Below are 25,111 nucleotides of genomic sequence, written 5' to 3'. Positions count from 1 at the left end.
ACCAAATTTTTAAAACACACAAAAATTAATCTCCTAAACACTACAGCTCATCTGAAAATTTTGTTGTGTTTTATTCTTGACGTAGTCTGTATTTATAACAAAGTCCTGAACGAAGGTACCCAAGTTCTGCTTATATGCTCCTAGTATTTTCACAATTTCTCTGTGTGTGTGTGTACCTCTGTAAGGATTCCTCCTCCCAGTTCACCAGTATAACATGCACTGAGGACAATGTTTTCCTTTAGTCACAATAGATCCCAGCTTTTATGAATGAATTCCTTCCACTCTGCCTGCATATAGATTTTTTTGGCTGTTAATGGTGCTATCAGCATTATGCCCGCAAGCCTGGCGTTTCTCTTTCCAGAGGCCGTAGAGTGACATGTGGAGTCTGTGGAACTATCCTTCCCTGGCTCTGCACAGCTCCTTCTGAACACAGCTTTAAAAATGAAGGATTTTATTCCCTGCTCGATGCTCTTTGGATAATTTGCCCAGGCACGTGGAAAAGAAAACAGACCTCAGGTCTGGGGGAAGGACAATGCATACGGCAAAATCTTTCCCACCTCTGGCACAGTTGGAGGCAGCTGGCTGCATCTGCTTATGGAAACTCCTCAGTCTAAGCGAGCATGAAAATGTCTCTCTCAGCACACTAAAATGTAGTGAGGTAATCACACAGGAAGGTTTAGGCACAGTGTTGTAAAACAGGCTGAACCAAACAGTGAAATGGGCAGAGCTGGTCTTTGCAGCATCCTCAGTTTGACAAGCTTTTGTCTGTCACTCCCTCGGCTTGCATCAACACTTTGAAACATATTTAGGTGCTAATGCTGGAATACTTTGTAATGAGAGGGGAAGGGATGCAGAAAAGGAGCAGCCCCTTGATACCAACAGTTGAAGAGGCTTTCAAAAAGGCCCTGTGCCATTTATGGAATCAATTGGCACAGAAGTACATTAATCAGTGGAAACTAATGTTTGCCCTGGTATGAGTTAAACTGGAAAATGCTGCTATTAGTTTGTAATGTGTCTTCTATTTATGAAAGGCAGAGGTTTGTGCCAAGCTCTGTAACGGTCTATTTGCTCTCGGTAGGATTTCTGCACAAGTGTACTATGACAAAGGAAAAAAAGGAAGGGAAGATTGAGTGACGTACTTCAGGAGAAGGCCAGCCCCTGGAGAGACCCTGCAGTGGAGTACTTGCTAGAGTCCACAAAAGACTGGTCTGATAAAGGACGACAACAGGGAATAAGAGAGGAAAGAAAGAAAAAGGATGGTATTAGTAAGCTGAAATATTACTCGTTTTTATCATAACAGTAGGTCTGTGCTTTAAAAGACACAGCTTTTCAATTCAGCAGTATTAGTTGAGTTAGAGATAGGGTGGTTGCCAAACACCTGCATGGTACTAGGTGGGCTGGTGGTGGAGTCCAGTTACTCTTTACAGGAGGAAACTTTAGGACAGAGACCACCAGGGATCCCCCATTGTCTTCTCTCCCCTTTGACAACTCAGTGTCGCTTAGAGCCTCGCAAGGTGCCGGGAACTCACGGTTTTGAGAGCAGCCATCTATGCTCCAGACTTGGTTTCACCTACCTTGCAGGCTATTGCCGTTGGTGCTGGTGCAGGTGGGAGGAGGAGAAGTTTGCGGTCTCACGACAGGTGCAAAAGCACTCTTCTGTTTCACCGCTGAGACCATGTTGGCTGGTGAGAAGGAGAAAATCCCAGAGGAACTGCTACAGTTTGAGGGGAGGCTAGTGGAGGAGGCCATTGTCGGACTTGATGGCACAACTAGAGGAAAAAAAGACCCCCCCCAAAAGGCATTCCTTAGTATTAGATAATCAGCAGGCTGCAGAAACAAGAGAATTCTCCTTCTTGGATGCACTGGGTCTAATTTCAAATGGCCAAGGCCTTTACTGCAGTTAGATTTCTGGTTGTTCACAAAGTGTGATCAATCACTACAGGAAACCCACTAATTGTTTTGCTTTTTTTTGTTTTTCAGGTGTTCAGGACCAGTAATTCTAGGAGCTCTTAAACACTCCCTTAATTCTCTGTCACTGCAATTCTTTGTTCTTACAACAACCCTGTCCTGCCATCCTGTTTCAAACTTTTCTAGTGATTGGCATTAGCCACTGCCCTGGTCCGAATTTGTAATGTTTTTGTGTAGGTGGATAAGAGGAAATCCAGATTGTGTAGGTAACTCAGGGGTTACAAAACCGATGGGCAAAGAGAGTGGTTAAAGTACAAATCTGGATCTGGAATTTTTAACTTGGAAAGGCTTGAGTTTTTAACTGGCCTCCAAAACCAGCATTTCAAGCCAAGCTTTCCTTGTAGCAAGATGGCTCCAGAAAGACCTACAGAGTTTCAAGCAAACTTGCAGAAGGTAGAGAGGTCTTAGTGGTGACCCAGTCAACCTGCTTGTCAAAAGTCAGCAAAAATGTTTGGGTTTCTTTCCTCTCTCAAACCCTGCAAGAACTAGGGTTTAAAACAAGTTACTCTGAAAGATGTGAATACACACACACACACACACACATATATATGGAGGCTGTCCAGCATGAAGCAACCAGTAAGATGGCCACTCTGACAGTTTTTTACTCCTTTGGTCTCCTGGCACTAGTGTTTTCCGTGTCTGTTGCACAAAAAAAGGTGTGGATAACTGGCAGAAATCATGCTTTTCTTTTATCTCCCAATGGGAGAAACCACTTTCTCACAATGGCCACAGATGCTTTCCATGTTATACCTACTAGTACCAAGTCAGTCTCCAGCTTCCCTGTATCCATCAGCTTTGGGAAAGTTTCTGCTGTGGGGATTTCCCAGGAATTCTCAGTGACATGAAAAACAGTCATATTTCTCACGTGACCATTTTCTTTATGCACAGGAATGGAGCTGGCATTTCATATCTCACCCAAGATGGAAAATTTTGAAAATGAAAGTCTGTTTTATAATGGTCAAGACAAATAATTGTCTATGACCACCGTCTGAATACAGGCAATACAACATTGTCATTCAGAGCCATCGACTGGAATCTCAGCCGGAATAGCTAAGCAATGAAGCCATTCTGATTTACATCACATGAAGATCTGGCTTTAACTACAAGACTGAATAAAATGAGAGTCTTCAGTTTTTCTAAATAAGTGTAGACACAAGGCTCTCCTTTTTTTAAGGGACTGAACTGATTGTCCAAAATGCAAACCTGCTAAATAGGAGGTTCAGTTTCTAAATACATATATCCTTAAACCGTTATTTTACTATATAGTGGGATAAATATCTTTGGTTCATGTACTTATCGTTGAGGTTTTAAGTAAATTTGTTTTTATGAAAATAAAGCCAATTACTTTTATATTCAGACAGCATTGCCGGTTTCCTCTCTTATCCAACAGAAAAAAGGAAAGGACCAATAGTAAGATCCCATATTTTCATTCTTCATCCTGTTTAGAAACTGCTTATATACATGAGGGGTCTATGAATAATTACATATTATAGAGTAAAATTCCTATCATCTGGGCTTTGAATTATTTTTTTATTTGCATTTATGTAGATAAAAATCACCCAATTTAAGTTCTTATTTGAGAATCTGATATCATATTTGTTAACACTGAGGAAATCAATTAATGGAAATTAAATGTTCAAAGTTTCACAGTCTGACAGATATAATCTTAGTCTGAAGTCACTCTATGTCTGGAAGTACTTGCTAAGGGAGAGCAATCAAAGCACCTAAATTGAATTGCTACTATACAGCAATTAGTTTATTGATTTAATTAAGAATGCCACCTTTTAATTTTCAGGTCATGATTGAAGCATTTTCTGATTCAATGGATTAGGCATTAGCAGAATGACAGATCTACCAAGAAAACCTCCCAAAATATAACTAGAATAGAGAACCAGGGCTGGGAAGCCAAGTGCTATTCTAAAGAGGACTTCGTTCATAAATATGAAATAATACACCGCTAGAGTATTTTAAATGTATTACTGGCATCTGCTTCCAAAAAGAGATGTCTCATCAATCATGTTATATTATGAATTCAGAGTGCACAGACTCTATGACAGTAAATTCAACTTAATAAGTAAGGTACTTTGTAACATTACTTGTTACATTATTATTAGAGTACAAAAATAATAACTGGTTAGCAATTCCCAGGTTATAAGTACTAGTTATGTGGGTAAATATTTTCTTCTAAATTTGCAGCAGCTAAGAAGCCTTGGAGGTAATTTTTTAAATCGGGGTTACTATCACCTTCTTAATTCTGAACTCTAGGAATGCAATTAAAAATAATTCATTACTGCTGTTACACCACTAAACTTAAGATTTGCTGCGTAAACCTTGGTATGTTCAGCAGTCCGTTTGTCCTGTCCACGCTAGGGTCTCAGCCTATAAACCTATTTATATGACAAGACCTTCTGGCCTGATTCTGTTAGCAGCTTTCTACAGATGTCAATGGGATCCTTTATGCCACATGAGTAATATCAGAGGAATTGGGCAGGTCCTATTCATTTAATTATCTCATGTGAATAGGGACTACTGAGCTGTGTGAGCGGCTGCAGAAGAGGTTCATAGGCCTTTGCCGATAGAAATGTATTTAAACAGGTGACCAAACCTTTAATATCAAAATGCAGAAAGTTAGTCCTACACATAAATATTTCCATAACTGGGATTGTACACCATAAGCTCTTTACGCCGTGGAATAGATGATTTGTATGACTTACATCTTTGTGGCATTCACTGTACAGACACTAAAACACAAACTCTAAGAGCCATTGTCACATTTTACTGACTAATACTAAGCTCTCAGTGAAGTCAATATAATACCTACTTACAAAGCAAATGGAGTATAAGCAATCAAGTTGAGGCCCAATAGTAATTCATAATTTCTATAAAGGTTATGAACATATTATTTTCTCAGAGGTCTCAGAAACATCATCATGCAGCTTATGGAAATGTCAGTCTTATTACAGTAAACTTTTCTGCCCTTCATATCTTACAGCTGGAAAAAACTATTTTTCCTGCAGCAAATATCCTTAGCTTCCTTTCATACCTACTGCAACAAAAAGCTGTGTACTGACAACTGACTTTTGATCCACTCCAACGGACATTAAGTCACTTATGCCACCCCTGCTTTCTAGCAATGTTGGGGACAGTGTTTCTTATTTACAGAGTATAAGGAAAGTTATGAAACTATTAGCCCAAATCATGACAGACATTATTCTTTTTAAGCTCTTATGAGACTCCCTAATAATAATAATAATAATAATAGTAATAAAAAAAAAAACAGAGAAGAGCATTGCTGGCAACACTAATGTCTGCAAAGTGCTTCAAAGGTCAGTGCCTTGGAGAGGAGAGAAAGGACCAAGCTCTGTTTCAAGTGCTCAAAATAGAAACTAAATATTGAGTATCACAGAAAAGTCACCATCTCCTTCTAATGATAATGTGCAAAATACAGAAAAGCCATATAATACTCACTGGCATAGGGAGAATTGGCAGCAGATCCATTCAGAAAGGTTGGAGAACCGCCTAAATTTGACATTCCAGCATTCCCATAGCCATTCATGCTTGTTGTGACAGAGTTATAATTTGTCTGCTGAGGGGTGGTGCTTGGCACATAGCCATGAGGTGACACGCTGCTTGAGTTGCGAGTAAAACCTTTTGTGGGGAGGGAATACATTTAGAAATTGATATTAGCCCAAGAACAGTTTCTTACACAAACAGCTACAAGCAAGTAACTCTGGGCTACCAAGCCAGCAGCCTAGTCCAGCCATGGTGTGCACGGGGAGGGCCAGAACTGACCACCACTACCACCAGGTAACCCAAATCATGAACCCTCACTGCCTAGGTCATTGCTGATGGGAGCACAAAGGGGGAGGAGGGAGGCTACAGCCTTCACAGCTCCTCAGGCAACCCATGCTCTCAAGCAAAGATTACCATTGGGTATTATAGGAACACTCTAAAAGAGCTGTTTGTAGGAAATGGAGTAAACATGACCTACATTTTCAAAGTGAGGAGTACGTACCGACTTAAGGTATGTACTTAAAAGCATGCAATTTTTGTTAACTCTCTTCTGATGTCTCTCTCATTTAATGCATCTCAAATTAGATGCTCACTGCACACTTCAGAAAATGTAGGGTGTATTTCTCAAAGTAGTGCGATATCCTTAGTGTTTTTGCCCTGGTCTGATCATTATGTTGGTACAAAATGACTATCAAATTTGGCACCAACATAAAATTTGAATCTCTACCTAATTCTGGAAATGATGTTTGGGGAAACTCATCTCCAAATATCCAAAAGGGAAGTTTTCTTTCTAGAAGCGCAGAAATAGAAAATGCATCTTCACTCCTAGAAGAAAAAATGCCAACTTTTCTTCCTACCACACAGTACATCCATAAAACTATTTTAATCTAAAAATCATTTATATTTTTTTAGTGTAATGCAAAATAATTTTGTCTGCCCTTCTAGAAAACAGCTTCATTCTAATACTTCCTCATTAAAGTGGATTTTTAAGTTGGATAATAAATAGAGCTGAGCAAAAGAGAGGGGAAAATGCAAAGGGATTTTACCAAAATGTTCTTCACATTTTTTTTTTTATTTTTAACTGTAGTAATTAAAACAATATTGATTTTATACAAAGTGAAAAACGCTTTATTTTAGAAATTAGAGAAGCTCTGAAAATGTCTTTGTAAATATTTCTATTTTTTTGCTAGTTTCAAAATTTAGAAGAGTCTCAAACTCTGGAAAAAAAATCAGTGCCAATATTATGTCTCTTGCAAAACCAAACCAAACCAGACAAATATTCAAGGGATAAATATATAAAGAAACACTACATAGGGCCCAGACTGAGAGATCATCCATGCTCAGGAAAATATATAAGCAAGTACTTAACATTAAGTACATGCTCAAGTCGATAGAAATCCTTTTAAAATTAGTGGGATTTAAACACAAATACAAGTGTTATTCTGAGCAGAAAGAAAAGCTATTTAGCTATATGCAGAAGTGCTTTTCCCACATTGGGGCGAAAGTCACTAAAGAAAGCCCCATCTCATGACAGTATTGTGTCATTCAAAGGTTGTGCATGCACGTGCGGTCGTGTCTGTCTAGCCGTGCTCTTAGCCTTCAGTTTTGAACCATCACTCTTTCACTGCTGTGCACGTTTCCCTGACTTTTATCAGAAAAGGTTCATAGAGAGAGGAAGATGAGTCTTCTCCTGACCCTGATTGGTGGCTTGTGAGGCTTCAGAAACATTGACAGCTAGTTGACCACTAAAGGAATTCACTCCCATCATTCCTGCATGGACTGACGTGTTAGCAAGGGCGGGGAGCTGGTTGTGATTGCGGGGGACACTGTAGAGTGCTTCTGCGATGTCTGCTGCTCTTTTCAGGATTATTTCCTAGAGGATAAGAAGGAAAAAAAAGAATAAAAGAGTTACCAATGTGACTCTGACAAACCCTTTCTTACACACTAAAATGAAACATTTCCCTGTCCAAAGGCAAAAACTAGACGCTTTTCCTTCTAAACCAGTTGGCTGACTGATAGCTGATGCTTATAAGACCTGCTGCCTTCATGATAAATCCTGACATCTGTGGTAAGAGAGTTGGAAGTTTCAGTCCCAGTGGCCACACTTCTGTATAACAAGACCAACCAGCAGAACGGGGCTGGAGCCTAGACTTACTCCACCTTAAAGCTATCTTTAGGGTAAGATTGAAAAATCACTGGTGGCAAGACATAATGCATATCATTGCCCATATTATATAGTGTCTGGTGAAAGTGGGCAAATGCCTCCAGGGTTAATAATGCATTGCTTTTACAAGCTCTAAATTCACCCCCTTTAAAAAAGCAACCAAGCAAACTCAACCCCACTCCAAATATGACATTGCCCTCTATATTCATTCTTGTCTCACATTGTAGTATCATATACCTTTAGCCCCTGATCTATCTATACATCTAAGAAATAGCCATGTTTTAGAATTGCTGAAGTAGAATGCATTTACCTGGTTATTATGTGGCATACCATAGAGTGCTTCTACTAAATCAGCAGCCCTCTTAAGTATTACTTCCTGTCAATATAAAAACAGATGCATTCCTCTGAGTTCAATAAACTCCTTGTGGGGGAAAACAAATATTAGAATCTTTTATAGTCTTCTATTAGTTGCACCGTGTTTTGTGGTTTTTTTTTTTCCTCCCACCAGGTACACCTTAATTGTAACAACTCTCAGCAAGCACTGAATGGTGTTAAATCACTAGTTCATCCTATTCACACACACGCTTAATCAAGTCAAAAGGTGAGAATCATTGGTGCTGCAAAATAAAATACATCACTCAATTGCCTCTACCATCTGCACTATAAACCACTCATCGGTTTATTGCAGAATACAATCCTGAGGTCATTTACTAGATTACTGCAATCAATGTCATTCAGAGCATGTTATGAATCCCTTCGATGTGTTTATTTTATTCTTAATTGCATACTGCAGGAATTGTGACCTTACCCAGCAGGCCACGTTCAAAAGATATCCAATCAGTCCTATGCTACTGGTAATGTAACCTTTCAACTTCTTTGGTTTGTATCCTGATATGATGGGTCAGGGTGGGATCCATGTACGTAAAATGATGCACAAGAGGAAAACACATGCAGTGTGAGAGAATGGCCCAGTATGCTGCAGTGTTTCCTGGAAAAATTCCCTGCACGGACAGCAGAATTTAAAATAGTCTGGGATTTAGTTCTCCATTTTGGGCAATTTTTTTTTCTCCATTTTCCTATTTGTTCCTTTTCACTTAATATTTCTTAGAGTATTTTAAACTGGCATTCCAGTAATAATAGCATTTCCTGTGTTTTGACATTTTACAGTGTGGAAAAATCTCTATGAACAATCCTGACAGAAAATGTAAAAATGCATTGCAGAATTAACCTAGAAGAAATTTTTTTTCTTATTCTTTCAAAGCATCTAGCAGATTCCCAATTGCCTGAACAAAACCAATTGAGACTGTCCTTGGAGTAAAACAATATATTTTTGTAATTCCCAGCCCCTAAGTACTGCTGTAATATACTAACATGATGCTATTCACCATGGTATATTTCTGCAGGTAGCTTACAAAAATAGTACCAGTTTTAAAGATTTTACAGTCTTCTACAAAGTTAAACTTTTAAACTTAATCTATTTTACACAATGGCCATATTTTATACCAAAAAGAAACAGTAATGCTCAATTTTCATATACTGTAGACTCTGATCAGAAAATAGAGATATAATTGCGTTCATTTTGCTGTCACCATAACCTCTTTACAAATCCTTGAACAACTCTTCAAATGACAAGCTTTTAGATGCATATTAGCATTTTTTTCAATTTTAAATTCTCTATAATATAAGATAAAATAGTTGTCATACTGCAGTAACTACTTATGACATATATAATGTCCTAAATTCAAAAATGAGATAGAGGATTTTTGTACTCCCAGTAAACATTTAGGCTTGCCTTCTGCTGCACGCACCCCTCTCTCAGAACACACATTTAAATTATTTTCCACATATGAAGTGAGATGTAATCTATAATTGATGGATTTGTAAATCACTTCATTTGAAATAGATTCTGAGGAGTTAAGTTGCTACAGCCTTTTTCTGTTTTGTTGTCGGTTTGGGTTTTTTCCCTTTCTGTTGTGGTTGTTGTTTTGGGTTTTTTTTTGTGTGGCTTGACCACAACAGTTAGTAGTATAATCATGGACAGAGGGACTACAACAACATCCAGGTACAATCAATCCTTGTTGCTTTTCCAAAATCATCAGAACACTGAGAGTTGCCCTTTTTGCCTCATACTGAAGATACAAACTAGAGAAGAACAGAGATGTTACTGAAAAATGCTGTCTTTTTCAACCCATGATTTTAGGTGGAAAATTACTGCACAGGTGTTTGACTTTGCAAACTAGGATTTATTTCACTTCAGTAGAAATTGTTTGCACTACATATTTCACTGATGGAAAATGAGAATGTGATACAGAGCCCACAAACTGCTTTGGAATATTGTTAACCTAAGCTGTCATTATGCCAAATTACTAAGAAAAAGAAAGTTCAAATAGTCATTTCTGCTCTACCTAACTAATCATAGTTATTTATGTAATGCTGAGCTAAAAACCTTAGAATGCATCTAAAAAGGGATTGAGGACCATGTTAAAAAACGAGGTAATTACATGGAATCTTACATCTGCTCTACCTAATATCAAATATATTCCAGTTCTTAAACATTGGAAGTCCTATGATGCCATATCATATTGCATGTAAATAAAACTAATTGTCATGATGGTTTATTGAAATATGCTTGACAAGTAGCATTCGATTTTCCTAGCTAGTCAATGGTTATATATTTTTCATCATTTTCAGTGTCTGTAAATTTGAGTTTCATACTTTCTCTAACAATATTTTCACACAATAAAAGCATTTCTTGTTTATGACATTTTCAGATCATACAAAGTAGATGTTACACAAAAACTCCTGTGTCAAATAGTGGTATCTTCTATTCCAGAGCTGACGGTAGTTCTTACAGACACAAACTAGCTTTAAAACTACACAATAAAATGCTACTACAGACATGCTCAAGATATTAACTTCTTGTTTTCTGAATGCATCTTAAACCCTTCGCAGCTCTGCTTAAATTACCGTAGAAGCTACTGTTACGACTCCACATACAGAGGAGCCCCAAAAGTCCTCTGTAAGTTGGAGCAACAGACCTTGCAAGGTGCTTGGATTGCGGTGACCAGAAAATTGTTCTCACCTCCATGTCATTACGCTCACAGTGAAGCAGCCCCCGAGCATGTTTGTGTTCGGGATCTAATATATTGCCTTTCAATCAGAGCTGAGAGCCACTGAACACATAGACAGAACATGACGAGCAGGTCAGGAAAGCAATAAAGATTTTACAGAGCTGTCCAAGGTGCTAAATTTACTCAATAATGGGTTTGGCACCATAGTGTTAACCTCTCATTTACTACCAGTTTGAGGGACTAAATTGAAGTAGCTGACTTCATTTACCTTGAAATGTATATTTTATGACATTATGTAAGTAGATTGAAAGGGCACTGCAGTTTTAACAATTTAAAGGCTAGAGCATGTTTAAGATGAAGCTTGAATATTTATTGTATATTGCACTTAAACTATATTGTATATTAAAAAGCATTGATTAAATTTGTAAAAGGTATTATAAAAAAGGACAGCTAATATAAAAGATCTATGTCTTTTAAAATCCAATTGATACTGCATGTTACCACTGCAATGGTGATAGATAAACAGATAGATAGGTGGACAGAGCAGCAGACAGACATATCAAAAAGTGAGGGAAACTCACATTCTATAAAAAGAAATCTCTGCGTAAGCTCAAGGTCTGTTATTCCAGATATTCTTTTGTTCACAGAAATTTTTCTTTGCCTTCATCTCAGAAGCCTAGATTTTCATAGCAGTAAGTGGGCATCGTGTAAGGTCCTTCCAATTGAATATGCAAGTGGAAATATTTCCTGAGAGAGACAGAGTTTGACTAAAGCTAATATCTAATTTATGGGGGCATTTGTCAAGAAAGATCCACTCTTCTATTAATGCTAAAAGTCTGACAGCTTTTGGTTTAGAATAAAGGACTTTGCAGCATTTAGTTAGAGCTAAAGTAAGGGTCTTCTTGTCTTGCATTTTATTTCAAATGAGCATCATTTTATTTCTATAAAAATAACAACTGAGTAAATATTGAAAAGAGGAAAGATTACTTTAGTGGTTAAATATGATGCATCAGAACACTGCCCTCCAGCTACACACACCACAGATCCAGAGTCCATTTTTATTCCAAACTGAAGTTGATTTTCTACTGAGGGATTTTTACTTTTTTAATTTTTGAAACAGGAATGCAATTAAATATTTTAGTCAAATTTTCCTCCTGAAAATACTAAGGGGTGTTTGCATAAGCAAAAGAGGAGGCTGGGTAGTGAAGTCTGCTGCAACTTTGCATATTCCAAAATTACTTTAGGAAAGATTACATAAATCATACTGGAATGACTGTGCTTTTGAAGCACAAAGACTGAAATTCAGACTGAATCCATTTCTGACAGAATGTACCTTGAACCAACATTACAGCAACTTTGTGTGTTTTGTTTGTGGCATGCATTCCCTTCAGAAGGAATTCATTAAGACCATGAAACTTGCATTTCAAGTTTTATTATGACAAAAACATTTTGTGTCAAGTTTTATCACGATAAATACATTTTGTGCCAGCTTTAAAAAAGATGAGATATTTCTTCTGTTGACATCTGCTTACTTTTTATTCAGCAACTAGTGAAAAAAATCCAGTGTCCCAAAAGGGCTGTGAGTCTAGTCAGCTAAAGGGTATCTAGTTACACTGAGTTATTCAGCTTAAGTAACTAAATTAGACAGTGTTCAAGGTACTTGTTAAATCTAAATGAATTTTGTCAAGAACAAGTTGACCACAATATATAATACTCATCAGCCACATACTGTATTATTGAGACCACCAAAGGATTTATGTACTTGTGGAGGGTGTGGGGGGGAAGCTGTTCTAGCATACTCTGAGGCATTTATCTTATGTGTTGTCTAGATATCATATCACCTTCTAATGCTCTTTAGCATTGTAATACAAGAGAGAGCTCATTCATCTTCTGAGAGGGTACTTAGGGATGATGATGTCATTCATACTTCCTTGACTCTTATGTCTGACCTCCTGGCTCTGCCTTCTAACTTCCTACTCTCATGGCTACTTGCAAGAAAAAATCTCTTCTGCAGAGTCAAAATGCTGAACATCAGACTCCAGTTCCCTTCTTCACCTTGGAAAGGTCACATTCTGAAATTTCAAGTCAAAATTACAATAATTTGTGCTCAAACTTTTCCTTTGTTTTTCAATGGGTGAAACTATAAATGTGCTAGCTAAAGGTATGTGTGAACTAAGTTTTAAACTTATACTTAAAATTTGTATATGCATTATATTTTAAAAGACAAAGACAAAATTGTGAACACCTCTTTCAAGTGTAAAGGCAAAACCAACATTTTGGTAGAGCGCCATTTAGAAGGACGCCACAGATCTAAAATGCCAGCCATCGCTTGGTATACAAGAGTTTCAGCCTGTCCAGAACCTCCCATCTCTCCACATCTACACTGAGCACTGCATTATTGTATCATTTTCAGCAATTATAGTTTTATAAAGACTCATAAAAGCCATTCCAAATGTAAAGATCCTCCATTTACTGTAAAACTGAGGGAACTATGCCAGCCTAATGGGAAGTATAAAATAACAGGGCCATTTCACTAAAAAGATATTTCTACTCACACACAGATGAAAACTTCTCTAGCAAACAAACAACTGAATTGTTTCCATATATTATAATTGAATCATACTGAAGAAGTAAACACTATATAGATATTACAAAGACAGGAAGGCAAAATGCGAGAGAAAGACAACATACTTCACTGGAAGGGTAAAAAAACCCCTTCTGCTTACCGCTGCTTATAGGATGGAAGTGCACTGAATTCCTGTCACTGAATTTCAATGGCAATTTCCAGAAAATAAGTCTACAGTGGGAGCTAGAACCTTAGCTTTTCCAAGCCATTGTAGTCTCAGCCTCCACCCAAACTGAAAATCACAGCCTAAATCTACAGCACTAAAAACAGTCATGCATGACCTTACCACCTGCTCCACGATGAGCCAACCTTATAAATAAAATATAGAAAGCCTATATGAGGCAGCAGAAAGAACAAACACTGAAGTGCAAATGTGAGCAGGCATCTAGCCATAAACATTGAGAATCGATGATTAAAACAACTCTTAACCACAAAGGTGATAAATGCATAGCAATAGGGAAAACACACCCTATTTGAACAGTCTCCGTTGCAAATACTGCTGACAAAAGAAGGAACAAAATTATGACAATCACCTGTAAGTCTGTCCTTGCAAGTCTCCCATCTTACCCCTATTATCCTCCTGTTAATATGGTGTACTTAGATACTAAAAAAAGGTATCAGCCTCCCTCTTTAATCCACACCACTCATGCTGCTGGTCTTCGTTTCCATAAATGATGGGCATATAACAATGGCAACAGAATTAGTAGCTAGCACAGATGTGTACTTCATCTAGATACACAGTAGCATGGAATAAACTAGCATTAATATAGTTGCATTGGAATAACTCTTTGAATAAACTGACATTTGAGAGTCTGGATGCTCCCACCATATTATCATCAACTGAAGCATCTGGCAAGTAATTTGGATGGTTTTGTTGCTAAAAGCTCTGGAGTTCTCTGTTAATGTTAGATCTCCAAGTCAAAGGGAGAAGAGTGGGTATGTGAAAGCAGATATGCAGAACTAAAATCATTCTGCCAGTGCTTAAATCACTTCTTTTAGGGACTTTATCCAACAGTGATTACATGACTCACATCTATGTCCCTCAGATAGCTGTAGAACTTTGATTCTCCTGAGGATGTTTACAGTATGTCTTGCCCCAGACCCCTAAGTTTACCAGAAAAAGGCATTTATAGCTACCTGCAGGAACCCTTCAGAGTTGTCAAATTTTAACTCATGAGGCCAAGATACCTTCCATGCACACAGCTCAGGGCGGGTAGATATTACTACATTGTACTCTTATATCTATTCACATCCTACAACACATCAACTGGTAGCTGGTAGATGTCAGTCATATTTGGGACTCACTAACAGTATCATTAAGAAATTGACGCTATGGTAATTCTCTGGCATCTTCTAAGGCATTTCCCACAGGTTATCTTGCAAGCTCACACTGTGAGGATCTAAGGACAGATCCCATCAGTTTGAAACATAGCAAGATCACGAAAGGAAACACGTTTTTCATGCTGTACAAAAGGCTGCGGTATTTATCCCAGCATGTAAAGACCAGTGCTCCTGCACATAATTTCCTTAGTTATGCAATCCCATCTTTCATACTATGATCAGTTTCTCAGATCCAGTGAATCATTAGAAGACAAAATAAATGAGATACAAACTAGATCATGAATGGTAAGTCCACATAAACACAGTTCAATGGCTAACAAAAAATCTTCACCAACTTTCTTTACAGAAATTCCTCCATCCCCCCAGTTTACAGTGACTCATATTATTCCCATCTATCTAGACAACAAAAATATTATTCCTGATTTATCCATGAACATATGAACAAACAAATTATAACATTAGATTCTTCTATCTGACCTCAAAGGTTTGTCACAATGACCTAAAAGCACATTTTAAACTCTAAATTTTCCTTATGTGCCACAGCTAGCTTCAGTCCCTGGGCAAAATATACGGAGACACATGTACAAAGCAATCTCAGATAGCAACTGCAGGCATTTCTTTTTGAAAATTTACCCCAAACTATTTGTACCAGCATCTACAGTACTTTGAAGCAGATGTTCATTATTGAGATTAATGAGCTTTTAGGTTTGTTTGGGTTTTTTTTTTATTTTGCATATGTAAGATTTTCTGATAGCTCTTTCTTTGCCCTTCATAGTATTAACATTCCTATTTCTTGAAAACAGCTGCAGATGAGAGTTGCAAAAAAAAAAAAAGGAAAAAAAAAGACTTATTACTCAAAGTCTTCTCCTGACCATTTTATACCCATATATTCTTGGAAAGTTGTCAAAGCCCCCTTATGGAAGAAGAATAATGTTTTGAATTATTTGAAGGGTATGGACTTAAGTAAACTTAAAAAGAATTTGGAAAAATGAACAGAGGCACTAAATTCTGAGACCGTTGTTCAAAGATACTGCACAGGCTGTTTCAGAAGCTTTATTCTGCAGATCATATTATTGTGCCCATTAAAAAAATTCCCTGGAATACTGGTGATTAAAGAAAGATTAAATGTGGCTTGTGATTTTGTGTGTGGCACAATGTAGATACCCAATTATATATTTGTAAAAGTGAAAAACATTTTACTTGGCAAATAGACAGGCTGATATCTATTTTCTATCATTTGTATACACAAAGACTTTCCAAACACAGGTCAAGTTGTATCACTTTTAAATTGTTCTCCCATTAGGTCAAATCTAGAATATATTGGGTGGCATAATTCACTTGACTGCATTTAAATCTATAGAGATATATAATTATGTTTGGTATTGCAAGGCAAGAGTGTCTGCTGAATGAAATCAGCAGAGCTATCTAGCAATTAACGTGTAAATTGTACATATGTGTTTTGTCTGTTTAATTTTCAGAGTTGGTCTTTATTTTTACATTTACCCATATAAATATCTAAGTATGCCAAACTAGCTATTTTCTGTAAAAAACAAATGTTCCCCTATATGCAATTACAGACCCACCTACATTTTCTTTTAATGAAGGGGAAAAAACCCCAACAAACCAAAACAAAAAAAAAAAACCAGCATATCATTAAGATCTGTGAAACTGTCACTTTTCTGGATTGTACACTTCGGGTAGGAAGTGTTAGTAGTTAGAAACTGAGAGTTCAGGTTACTCTTAATAGCAGGAGGAAAACTGAAAAATAAGACGCATTGAAATTCTGACCTACAATGATATTCCACTATGTTCTGTGGAGAGTGAGTGCATAAAAACGTTGAAATAGAGCATGGAGTAACGTTGGTAGGTTTTAGTATTAAGGTTAAAACACTGCTCAGTCATAACCCCTACAAATGACTACTTTCACTTACATTTTATCATTGGTATAATTAAAAGAAGTCTCTTGAAAGGGGCATTCTCATTACAACAAAGGACCACTTCAGACGCAATTGAAATGAAAAGGCAGACCATAGATTAGGTGTAGATACCAAGTGGTAATTTAGAGGGAAGCATAAAATGCCAAATGTGTAACAATTATATTTTATACTATGTGTTCAAAGGACTTACAGTATTTTATTGTACAAAGAGGCTTTGGCTCAGAAAGACTACTTCAATAAGTGCCTCCTAGCATATATTATAAAAAATTTTCAACTTTCTTATCAGAAACAAAAGATATTCTGTTCCTGATACTATTATTTTTAATTTACAGCCTTGAAAATTCAGCTGAAATTATCCAAAGCAAGTATAAATGTTGAATAACCAGGTATTTAAGAAATTAAATTTATCCAATGTTTCACAGAGATAACACTATCTTTCTGTGTACACCTGCCAGTGTAAAAGCAGGCACACCATTTTACACAACCTAGGGCTCCTTTTTCAGTGGTGAGTGAAAAGATTACCATTGTCACTAAACTACATATTTTATGGAAGTGCTTCAAAACTCGCCAATGATTTTTCAAAATGCATCAATATTTCTGTAACTTTTTTGATCATCAAAAACTCTTAGCTCTCATGCTAGTTTAAAGCTGAAAAAATAAAATTCAGATTACTAAAATATTAGTATTATTTCTTTCCTATTTATTAAAAAAATACTTTTACACACATTTCATTTGTCAGAAGCTCACATCTGGAAAAATTAAGCACCTCTATTCTGTAAAATGTTGGGACTTCAAGAGACAAGATGCTACATCCAGATGAAATTATGAATATAGCATTATTAGTAAAGACACTTAGGTCATCCTAAAGAACAAAATTAACAGAGACAAATTCCAAAATTTCTGTATCTTAGATCTCCCGTAATATATGAACAAAGATGTGCTACATATATGTGGCACTGATTTAAAAATGCTTCTCTGTTTTGTTTTCATTCTCCTCTCAGCAAGCATATTATTTGTCATCTGTAGTCACAAATATATTCCCAAACATTCTTTAAAATAAATCCAAAATGCATATCTGTGTTTATACAAGTAGCATGAGATTGTATGCTATTGTACTTAGAGGACATTTCAGTCCAGTTGAGTTATATCAACATAAGTTACATGATTGACTTTCACAACAGAAAGAAAAGGTTGTACTCAAACAACTGTTATTGCCTCAATGGAAAAAAAAAATCAATGAAAGTAAAATGAACAAGAGATTTTGTCTGAGTTGCAGTTAATACCGCTGAAGAGCTATGGATATTAAAAGGTCAACAAATAAATTAGTCCAAGTGTTATGAAATGAATGATTTGGCTTATAATTGTATTGAGTGCAAATTGTTCACTGCCTATTAGACCAGGTAATTTTTAACCATGGTGCCTCAATTACTGTTCCATAAGCAATAATATAGTTGTAAGAGCCACTGATTCGATCGAGTGACCTATGAGACGCGCCAGGACAGCTGACTTTGCTATGATGGATCACTGAGCCTGATCTCCAAATGGTGCCAAACCTTCCCTTCCCGTGAGGAGATCTCATAAAAGAAACATTACTGCTTGATTCATTTTACCAAAATGTTTGAGTTTTCAAGTGTCAGCAGCTGAGTATAGATTGTGAAGCTCTGTATTTCTTAGAAGAATTATGGCAACAGGCATCCTATTGCTTCCAGCACTCTCTGCAAAATGGCATCATGATGGTTAGGAGGATGCTTTTTCTGCTACTCAATTGGACTGTGTTGTGAGAAATACACGGCAATCATATTTTACATCACCACGTAAACCACCGCATAACACCTAAAACTAGGCTAGAAATGGAAACTGTAGGTGAGATTATAGACATTACTTCACACTGCTGCAATGCCCTGCATTCAGAGATCTCAAAGCACCACTTTAATGGGAACAAATTAAACTTCACAACATACTTTCTAGGAAAATAGTCTCACTCCCCCATCTTCATCAGAGACAGCCTTAAAGCGTAGCTGTTTGGCTGAAGTCACAATGGTCTATGGTTACAACCAAGGCAAGTTTTGTAGGGTGAGGTAATATCTTTTATTAGACCCACTGATACAGGCGAGGAAAGGTACAGTCAGCACGCAGGAAGCAAGGCTTGGGCGCCCAAAAGCTTATCTGTTTTTTTCCAGTTAGATCAGTTAGTCTAATATAAGATATTACCACTCCCTACAAATCCTGATAGCCTTAAACAAGGAAAAGAAATTAATCTGATATTGCTTTCATGCTATGAAGTAACATACATGGCGCTTCATGAGGAGGAAAGGCAGCAGCTGCGTTTCCCCATTGCTCCTAAGGGCATGGTGTTCCCTGTGAGCCAGGACTCGAAATATGGCAATAAAGGTTTCACCACTCTTCCCACAGGACTGGGCCTTAAAGGACTGTAACTACGCAGTAACTACACATATCTGCTCTCTGCCCATATATAAAATAAACTGGAGACGTCAATGCAGATCCTGAATGATCAAATAATCTGTGCAGAAGAAACCACAATAATAAAAGCCTAATTAGAATAGATTGTACCACATACAACCAAATCCTGTTTATATTGTCACTCTGCTATATTTTTGATAAATCACTACATTCAAACAGTCTATTGGGAGGGTGATTTTCCATTTCATCTCTCCATTGAGCAAAAAAGTGCCACGTGACTTGAGTCTGAATTTCAATTTCACCAGCATACAGTTGAACTGAATATTATTTGGCACAATGCAGTGTACAACTGAGCCACTAAATGGCTGATTTACTAAATTATTATTAGATGAGCTCTTGCTGTTCCAAGTGAAAGTGCAGTCACTGTCTCTCCTCATGGTGTGTTCAAATTGTTCTGTGTTTAAATATTCAGCATGAGGCTAATGTGAACTGATGAACTGAGACTACAAACATTCACTTTCAATACAGACAGAGAGACAGAGATGCAACATATCATGTGGCCTGTGGAGGTGAAAATGATTTATATTTAAGGATGTTGCTGCCTACTTCGATTACTATAAGATATTCTTAATTAGCTTTGTGTTTGATTCAGGAGTTTGGAATCGTAGCTAAAAAACCACTCCAAAACTGAACTACCTGTGTGGTTATGGAGGCTTCCGAATCCTGGTGAAGTGGTACTTGAGCCTGGATCTCTGTCAATAAAGTGTATGAGCTGCCACCACAGTTTCATACTTTACTACCATTAGTATTTGAGTTGCAACTTAAAAGTATCACCTGCAATTCCGACCTCAACATCAGAAATCCTAGGAAATGTAGAGGACTGAGCATGTTGTGTAATTTTATGACTTTTTGAGGTGGGGAAGATAGGGAAAAAGGAAAATACTTTTTTTTAAAAAAGGTTAAAAAAAAAAGAAACCATTTCTTTACTGCCACCTGCTGGAGTTGACAATAACCCTTTGTCATACTAAAAGAACAAGCATCTTCACTTAGAGGACAGTTACGGCAAGCATTTAAAATACTGTGATCCCAGACACTTACAGTAGATTAGAATTTTTTATTGGTGCTGTGTTGCCATAACAACATAAAGACAGCAGATGACTTAAGCTAAGCTTGCAAAGCAAAAGGCTGCTCATCTGGCAGTTAAAATGAATACAGTTCACTTCACAAGTTCCCCATATGGACCCTTAGTGTATGGTAATGAGGATACCATATGGTGGGAGAAAATGCACAGAGAACAATTGTGCTCTACTGGATGAGTGAAGTGAGCAGGAAGTTATGAGGAAACGCAGGAGAGAGATTTGTGCATGTGCTCTCTAACTCAAGGGTTTCTTTCAGAGGGGGGTTCTCTCTCTTAATCTTCTTCTTAATATATACATGCATAGAAATGACAGAGAAACATATTGTACATTTTGCAACATCATTCATCATAAACTGTCAGCTGTGTTTGTAAATCAGCTTGGTAAGATCTTATAAATTTGTAATTCTTAGAAGGTAAAAGTGCTAAGTTTTTAGACAAAGTGCAGGAAAATTTAAGCACTTCTGACAAGCAGAAACATTAGTGGTAATCATTTTAAAAATGCTTGCATCTTTCTGCCTGCATGTTTAGCTGTAAATAATGCCGCAATGAATAAAAGCTTTAAAAAGGGGAGGGGAGGATGAAATGGAATAAATATTTTTTATTTTATTTCCAAAAGGATAAAAAGTAATAGTTGATCAGAACCATATGCATGCAAGGTTCTGCTGTAAATGTACATATGCTATACAGTACGCTGTACTAACCAGATCCTAAACCTGGTAAGACAGCTTGCTAAAGGCTGCAAAGTCAATTTTGTACTACACATGCTTCATAAAAGATGAATATAAATGCATTAGTTAGACACGGTGAGCTAAATTAGAAGGTCAGGCAGGGCTGGAAGGGCTGAAATATCACACAACCAATGACTGTAATTACTCTTTTTTTAAGTCTATTAAGTGGTGTTGTTCTATCAAGGCTCAGGGGTATAGGACATGAAGTACAAGATAAAGTAATGTGTATTTATTACTCCCACGGGATCAATTTACTAGATATTTTCAGCTCCATGGAGCAAAATACACAAATGCAGCCTTTGTAACTTTCTTCAAACTGTGGCTTTTTCCTTCAAAAGCTCTGCTCCTCGAAGGGACCGTATTTACCTGTTTGGTATCATCCTGCCACCCTCAGTTAATTGTTGTATTTAAAAACAATAACAATAAAGATACAGGAATAGAAAAATGCAGGGATCCCTTTTACAGGATGTTCAAACAAGTGGTTTGAGTTGTTCAGGTGGAATGTGCAAACTAGAAAATCCAATCCCAAGCATGATTTTTACCCCAAGGCAAAGCAGAGATCAGGAATGGAGAATGGTGCAGAGCTCCTTGTCATCGTGTTAGCCCTGATCTATTAAAAGTTTTGTCATAGATTCTAAATTACACCATCTGCTCTAATCATTTGCTGAGTAAATGCTGACCCACTTATAAAGAAAACTCACTGAAATGTGTATGCACACTGTTGACCTTCAGAAAGGAAAGGGCTCCTTGCCAGCCATTTGTATGTGGCTCTGCCCTTCAGCGAGCAGTGCGGCTCCGTCTCTTAGTGCTCTCTCATTTCAGACTCTTTGCATATTCCCAGACATGCCTCTGACATGCACCACCCCATAAGGGTGATACTTTCATAGTAGCCTCAGGTATCTTGGTCTTCATCTTCTCAATAGCTTTGAAACTCTCTCCCTGAATATTTCCAATAGGATAAATCGAAAACCAAACCTAAAAAACCCAAACAAGCCCCTCAACCAACGAAATGCACAAATTGTTAGGAAATGAAAAAACCCCAACTGTTAAGGGTTCAATACCAACCTTAACTCTGGTCTCACATTCCTATAAATTTTACAGTACAGTGTAGAAACCGCCAAGCACATCTCATGCCCTCCTTGCTATACAGATGAACTCCAACAGCTCCTCTTCACATGCTCCCCCTTCCTGCCCATACTTAGTATAAAACTAACAACCCTCTTGTTACACTGGGTGGAAAAAAACCTAAAATATGTGTTTTCTTAGCTGAAAATGACTAACCAAGGTTAAAATACAGTATCTTGAGTTAGCAGATGGAGACCCGTTCTGGAATTTCCATTGGGTCTGTCTGAAGCAGCAAACCTGAGTTGCCTTGTCTTCATTGCTATTTTAACCTCCACTAGCAAGCCTGGGCCAACCCACCCACATTTAGAGACAACCTTTATTTGCAATATAAACAATACCCGTGTCACAATGGATAAAGGGCAGATCTGTGGGATTTCATATGGGAAAAGACGACTGCTTTTGCCAGCCACTGGTTCCTAATAACCACCTGTCTTCTATTAGTGTCCCAAATGAGGAGGTGGGATATGTCTTGGGGGGGTCTAATGACTGACCAGAGAAAAGGAGCTGAAGGGAAGGTGGAGCCTGGTTACGTGTGCTCTCCGCTCAGCAGGGAGGCCCCTGTGTGAGAGAGAGAGAGAGGCTCCACTTTCATCTACATGAAGAGAAACCAGAAGTAAAGGTCCCTTTCAGGAGGGATAAGGGGTCTCCTAGAGAGAGCATGTAAGCAACAGACTGGGAGGGAGAGGATGTCAGAACACGGAGGGGGTCGATGCAATGACTTGCTTCTCAAACACAGAGTGAACAATCTTGTGCTTAATTTAAATACAAGTGATGAGTTGTAAGGGTGGTGAAAATGGCAAATAAATTCTAGGAAATTGCATATAAAGAGGAATCGTTGTTATTAAATCATTTAGGATGGATGTGTTTCAAATCTAGCTCACAGTTGAAACTGTTTTACAGCTATAGCTGTGGAGTTTTAACAAAATTGCAGAATCGCAACGTATCTGCCAGGGATTTATTTTAAGGATTGTAGGGTAGTTACATGAACGAACCTAAATAGACTCAACACGTTGTTGTGATCTGAACTCTTTAGTGATTTCCACTGCAGTTCTGTATGCAAGAACCAACAACACGTGTGTATTTGTGTGCACATATGCAAACACACGAGACGGGGAAATTGCACACACACGTGCAGGCTTATTCCCCAGCTCCACAGGCAGGCTTTCTACAGCCTGCTCCTACAGGACAACGATACGATTTCTTAGCATTAGCATCACGGTATTTCTTTCACTTCTCCCCACAGATCTCTTGTTTCCTCTGATCTGCTTCCTCTCTGTATTAGAAAGGAAAGACTATACTGCCCAGCACACTCCTGGTACTTGATCTCACTCCAAGTTTTGGGTGCTAATCCCACCACCTCTGTACTGCCTGTCTCTCCTCTTGGTGCATGTGTTTGTGCGTGTGTGTGTGTATGTACAGACATGCACATCTGCTAGTGAAAACCCTGCACTGGCTGCTTTTCCTGACCTGCTCTGTACAAGAAGGGAACAGGACTCTGGCCCATAGCTGGCTCCGTAGCTCAGCTGCCAACATCAGCTCCCATGCTTTTTTCTCCAGAACCTATATATTGCATTTCTACTTTAAACATATCTCTACATCAACTGTCAGTCTAGCAGTCCAAAGACCCTGGTTCCCAGGTGCTCCCGTTCTCCTCATTATGGGAGGAGACAATTCTCATCACAATTCTCCTTGACTGCAGGGATAAGTCACACAGCAGAATGCTCTTGTTGGTTCATGGGAAGGACTGCATGCCTTATGAACACAAAAATTATAACCATTTCTGTTTCTTGAAAGATCTCTAATTCATCAGTAATGTTTCAAAGGAATAATGCCCACAAACCCTAGCAGCAATTATAGAAATGTGTTTTGTTTTATTTATTTAATGCGTAAGTACAAGCTTTTTAATGAACAGAAATTGATGATGCACTGGCAGGACAATGGAGAAAATGGAGAAAAGGATATTGAAAGCTTTGAGCACTGCTCTCCTCTCTGCTGTCTCGCTCTCTGTCTCTCTCACACGTTTGCCCTCTCTGCCCGTGGTTCCACTGTGGAAGCCATATGGCTTCCAACTCTCTTCTAAGTAGCCACTGAGAATTGTCTATAGTGGAATACTGCCAAAGCCCTTCCTGGTTTAATGACATGGGGAAGAGCGCTGTGCAGTGCTCACCCAGCACAGAGACTCGCTGCGTCCTTGATTATGATCCTGGAGCCAGCAAGCGATGCTGGGAATTGAACCATCAGTGCCTCAAATACAGAAGTCGACATGTGCCAACCCCTGCTGCATACAGCCTCTGTGCGAGGCATATTAATGAGTCTTGAACTTGAGGTCCAACCTTCAAGCTTGCACAGAAGGAATTACCCAAAGACAAAAAAAAAAAGGTCCTCTTCATCCTGTTTCCCTCTAACCTTGCATAGTGATACTAGTTTCTTCACTGAGTTTGTTCAGTCCTTAAGCAGTAACTTTTTTTTAGGCCATCACATAGTACCTCTGCATACATAACCACAATTTCCCTTGATTTAACGATTTGAAAAAATAGCTTGAAAAGATACTCAGAACAAACACATTAAGCCAAGAGGGTATAGGAGGGGACAGATGACTCAGTACTAACCCTCATTTCTCATACCCGATCCATAAATACCTGCTAAATGTTGGAGTCAGGATATGGAGCTAGATGGAACTTTCCTCTGCCTGTTTTTATGTCCCATGACACTAGATAGCAGGAATGTGTGGTTATCAGTGTGGTAACAGTCTCAGTCTAAATGGGAAAGAGGAGGGTGCTCAGCCTGATGGCTGCATTCTCATACCAGCACAAAAGAGCATTGCTGGGGAACCCCTCAGTGCCGTGGGTGTCAGAAAGGGAGCCCCGTACCTGTGGAAGTTGTTGATGCACTACAACCCCCGGCTGTATAACCCAATTTGGAATTGCTCAGTCTTATTTTACTTGAATTTCATGATTTAGAGGAAAGCCGTGGCCATCTACTTGTCAGCTGGAACACTGGGTTCAGGGAAGTTTTGCAGCATTTCTTTTGGGCCTTGCAAATGCCTGGTGCATAGTGAAGGCTGGTCTCTTATTCTCTG

The 25,111-nt window shown here is 38.1% G+C and overlaps 1 protein-coding gene across 1 annotated transcript in view; it reads right to left on the bottom strand.

The window, feature by feature from the left end:
• The window catches only part of EBF1 (early B-cell factor 1), a 275,941-nt gene that overhangs the window by 7,146 nt on the left and 243,684 nt on the right, over positions 1 to 25,111 (bottom strand). Inside the window, exons 8-11 of the mRNA XM_019473872.1 lie at positions 7,956 to 8,021; positions 7,177 to 7,354; positions 5,437 to 5,616; positions 1,575 to 1,769 (exon numbers count right to left, since the gene is read on the bottom strand). Of these exons, the coding sequence (XP_019329417.1) occupies positions 1,575 to 1,769; positions 5,437 to 5,616; positions 7,177 to 7,354; positions 7,956 to 8,021 (619 nt within the window). The remainder of the gene's footprint in view (positions 1 to 1,574; positions 1,770 to 5,436; positions 5,617 to 7,176; positions 7,355 to 7,955; positions 8,022 to 25,111) is intronic.

The sequence above is a fragment of the Aptenodytes forsteri genome, unplaced genomic scaffold (genome assembly GCF_000699145.1).
Source record: "Aptenodytes forsteri isolate BGI_AS27 unplaced genomic scaffold, ASM69914v1 Scaffold54, whole genome shotgun sequence".
NCBI lineage: Eukaryota > Metazoa > Chordata > Aves > Sphenisciformes > Spheniscidae > Aptenodytes > Aptenodytes forsteri.
This window is presented reverse-complemented; position numbering and strand designations above follow the sequence as displayed.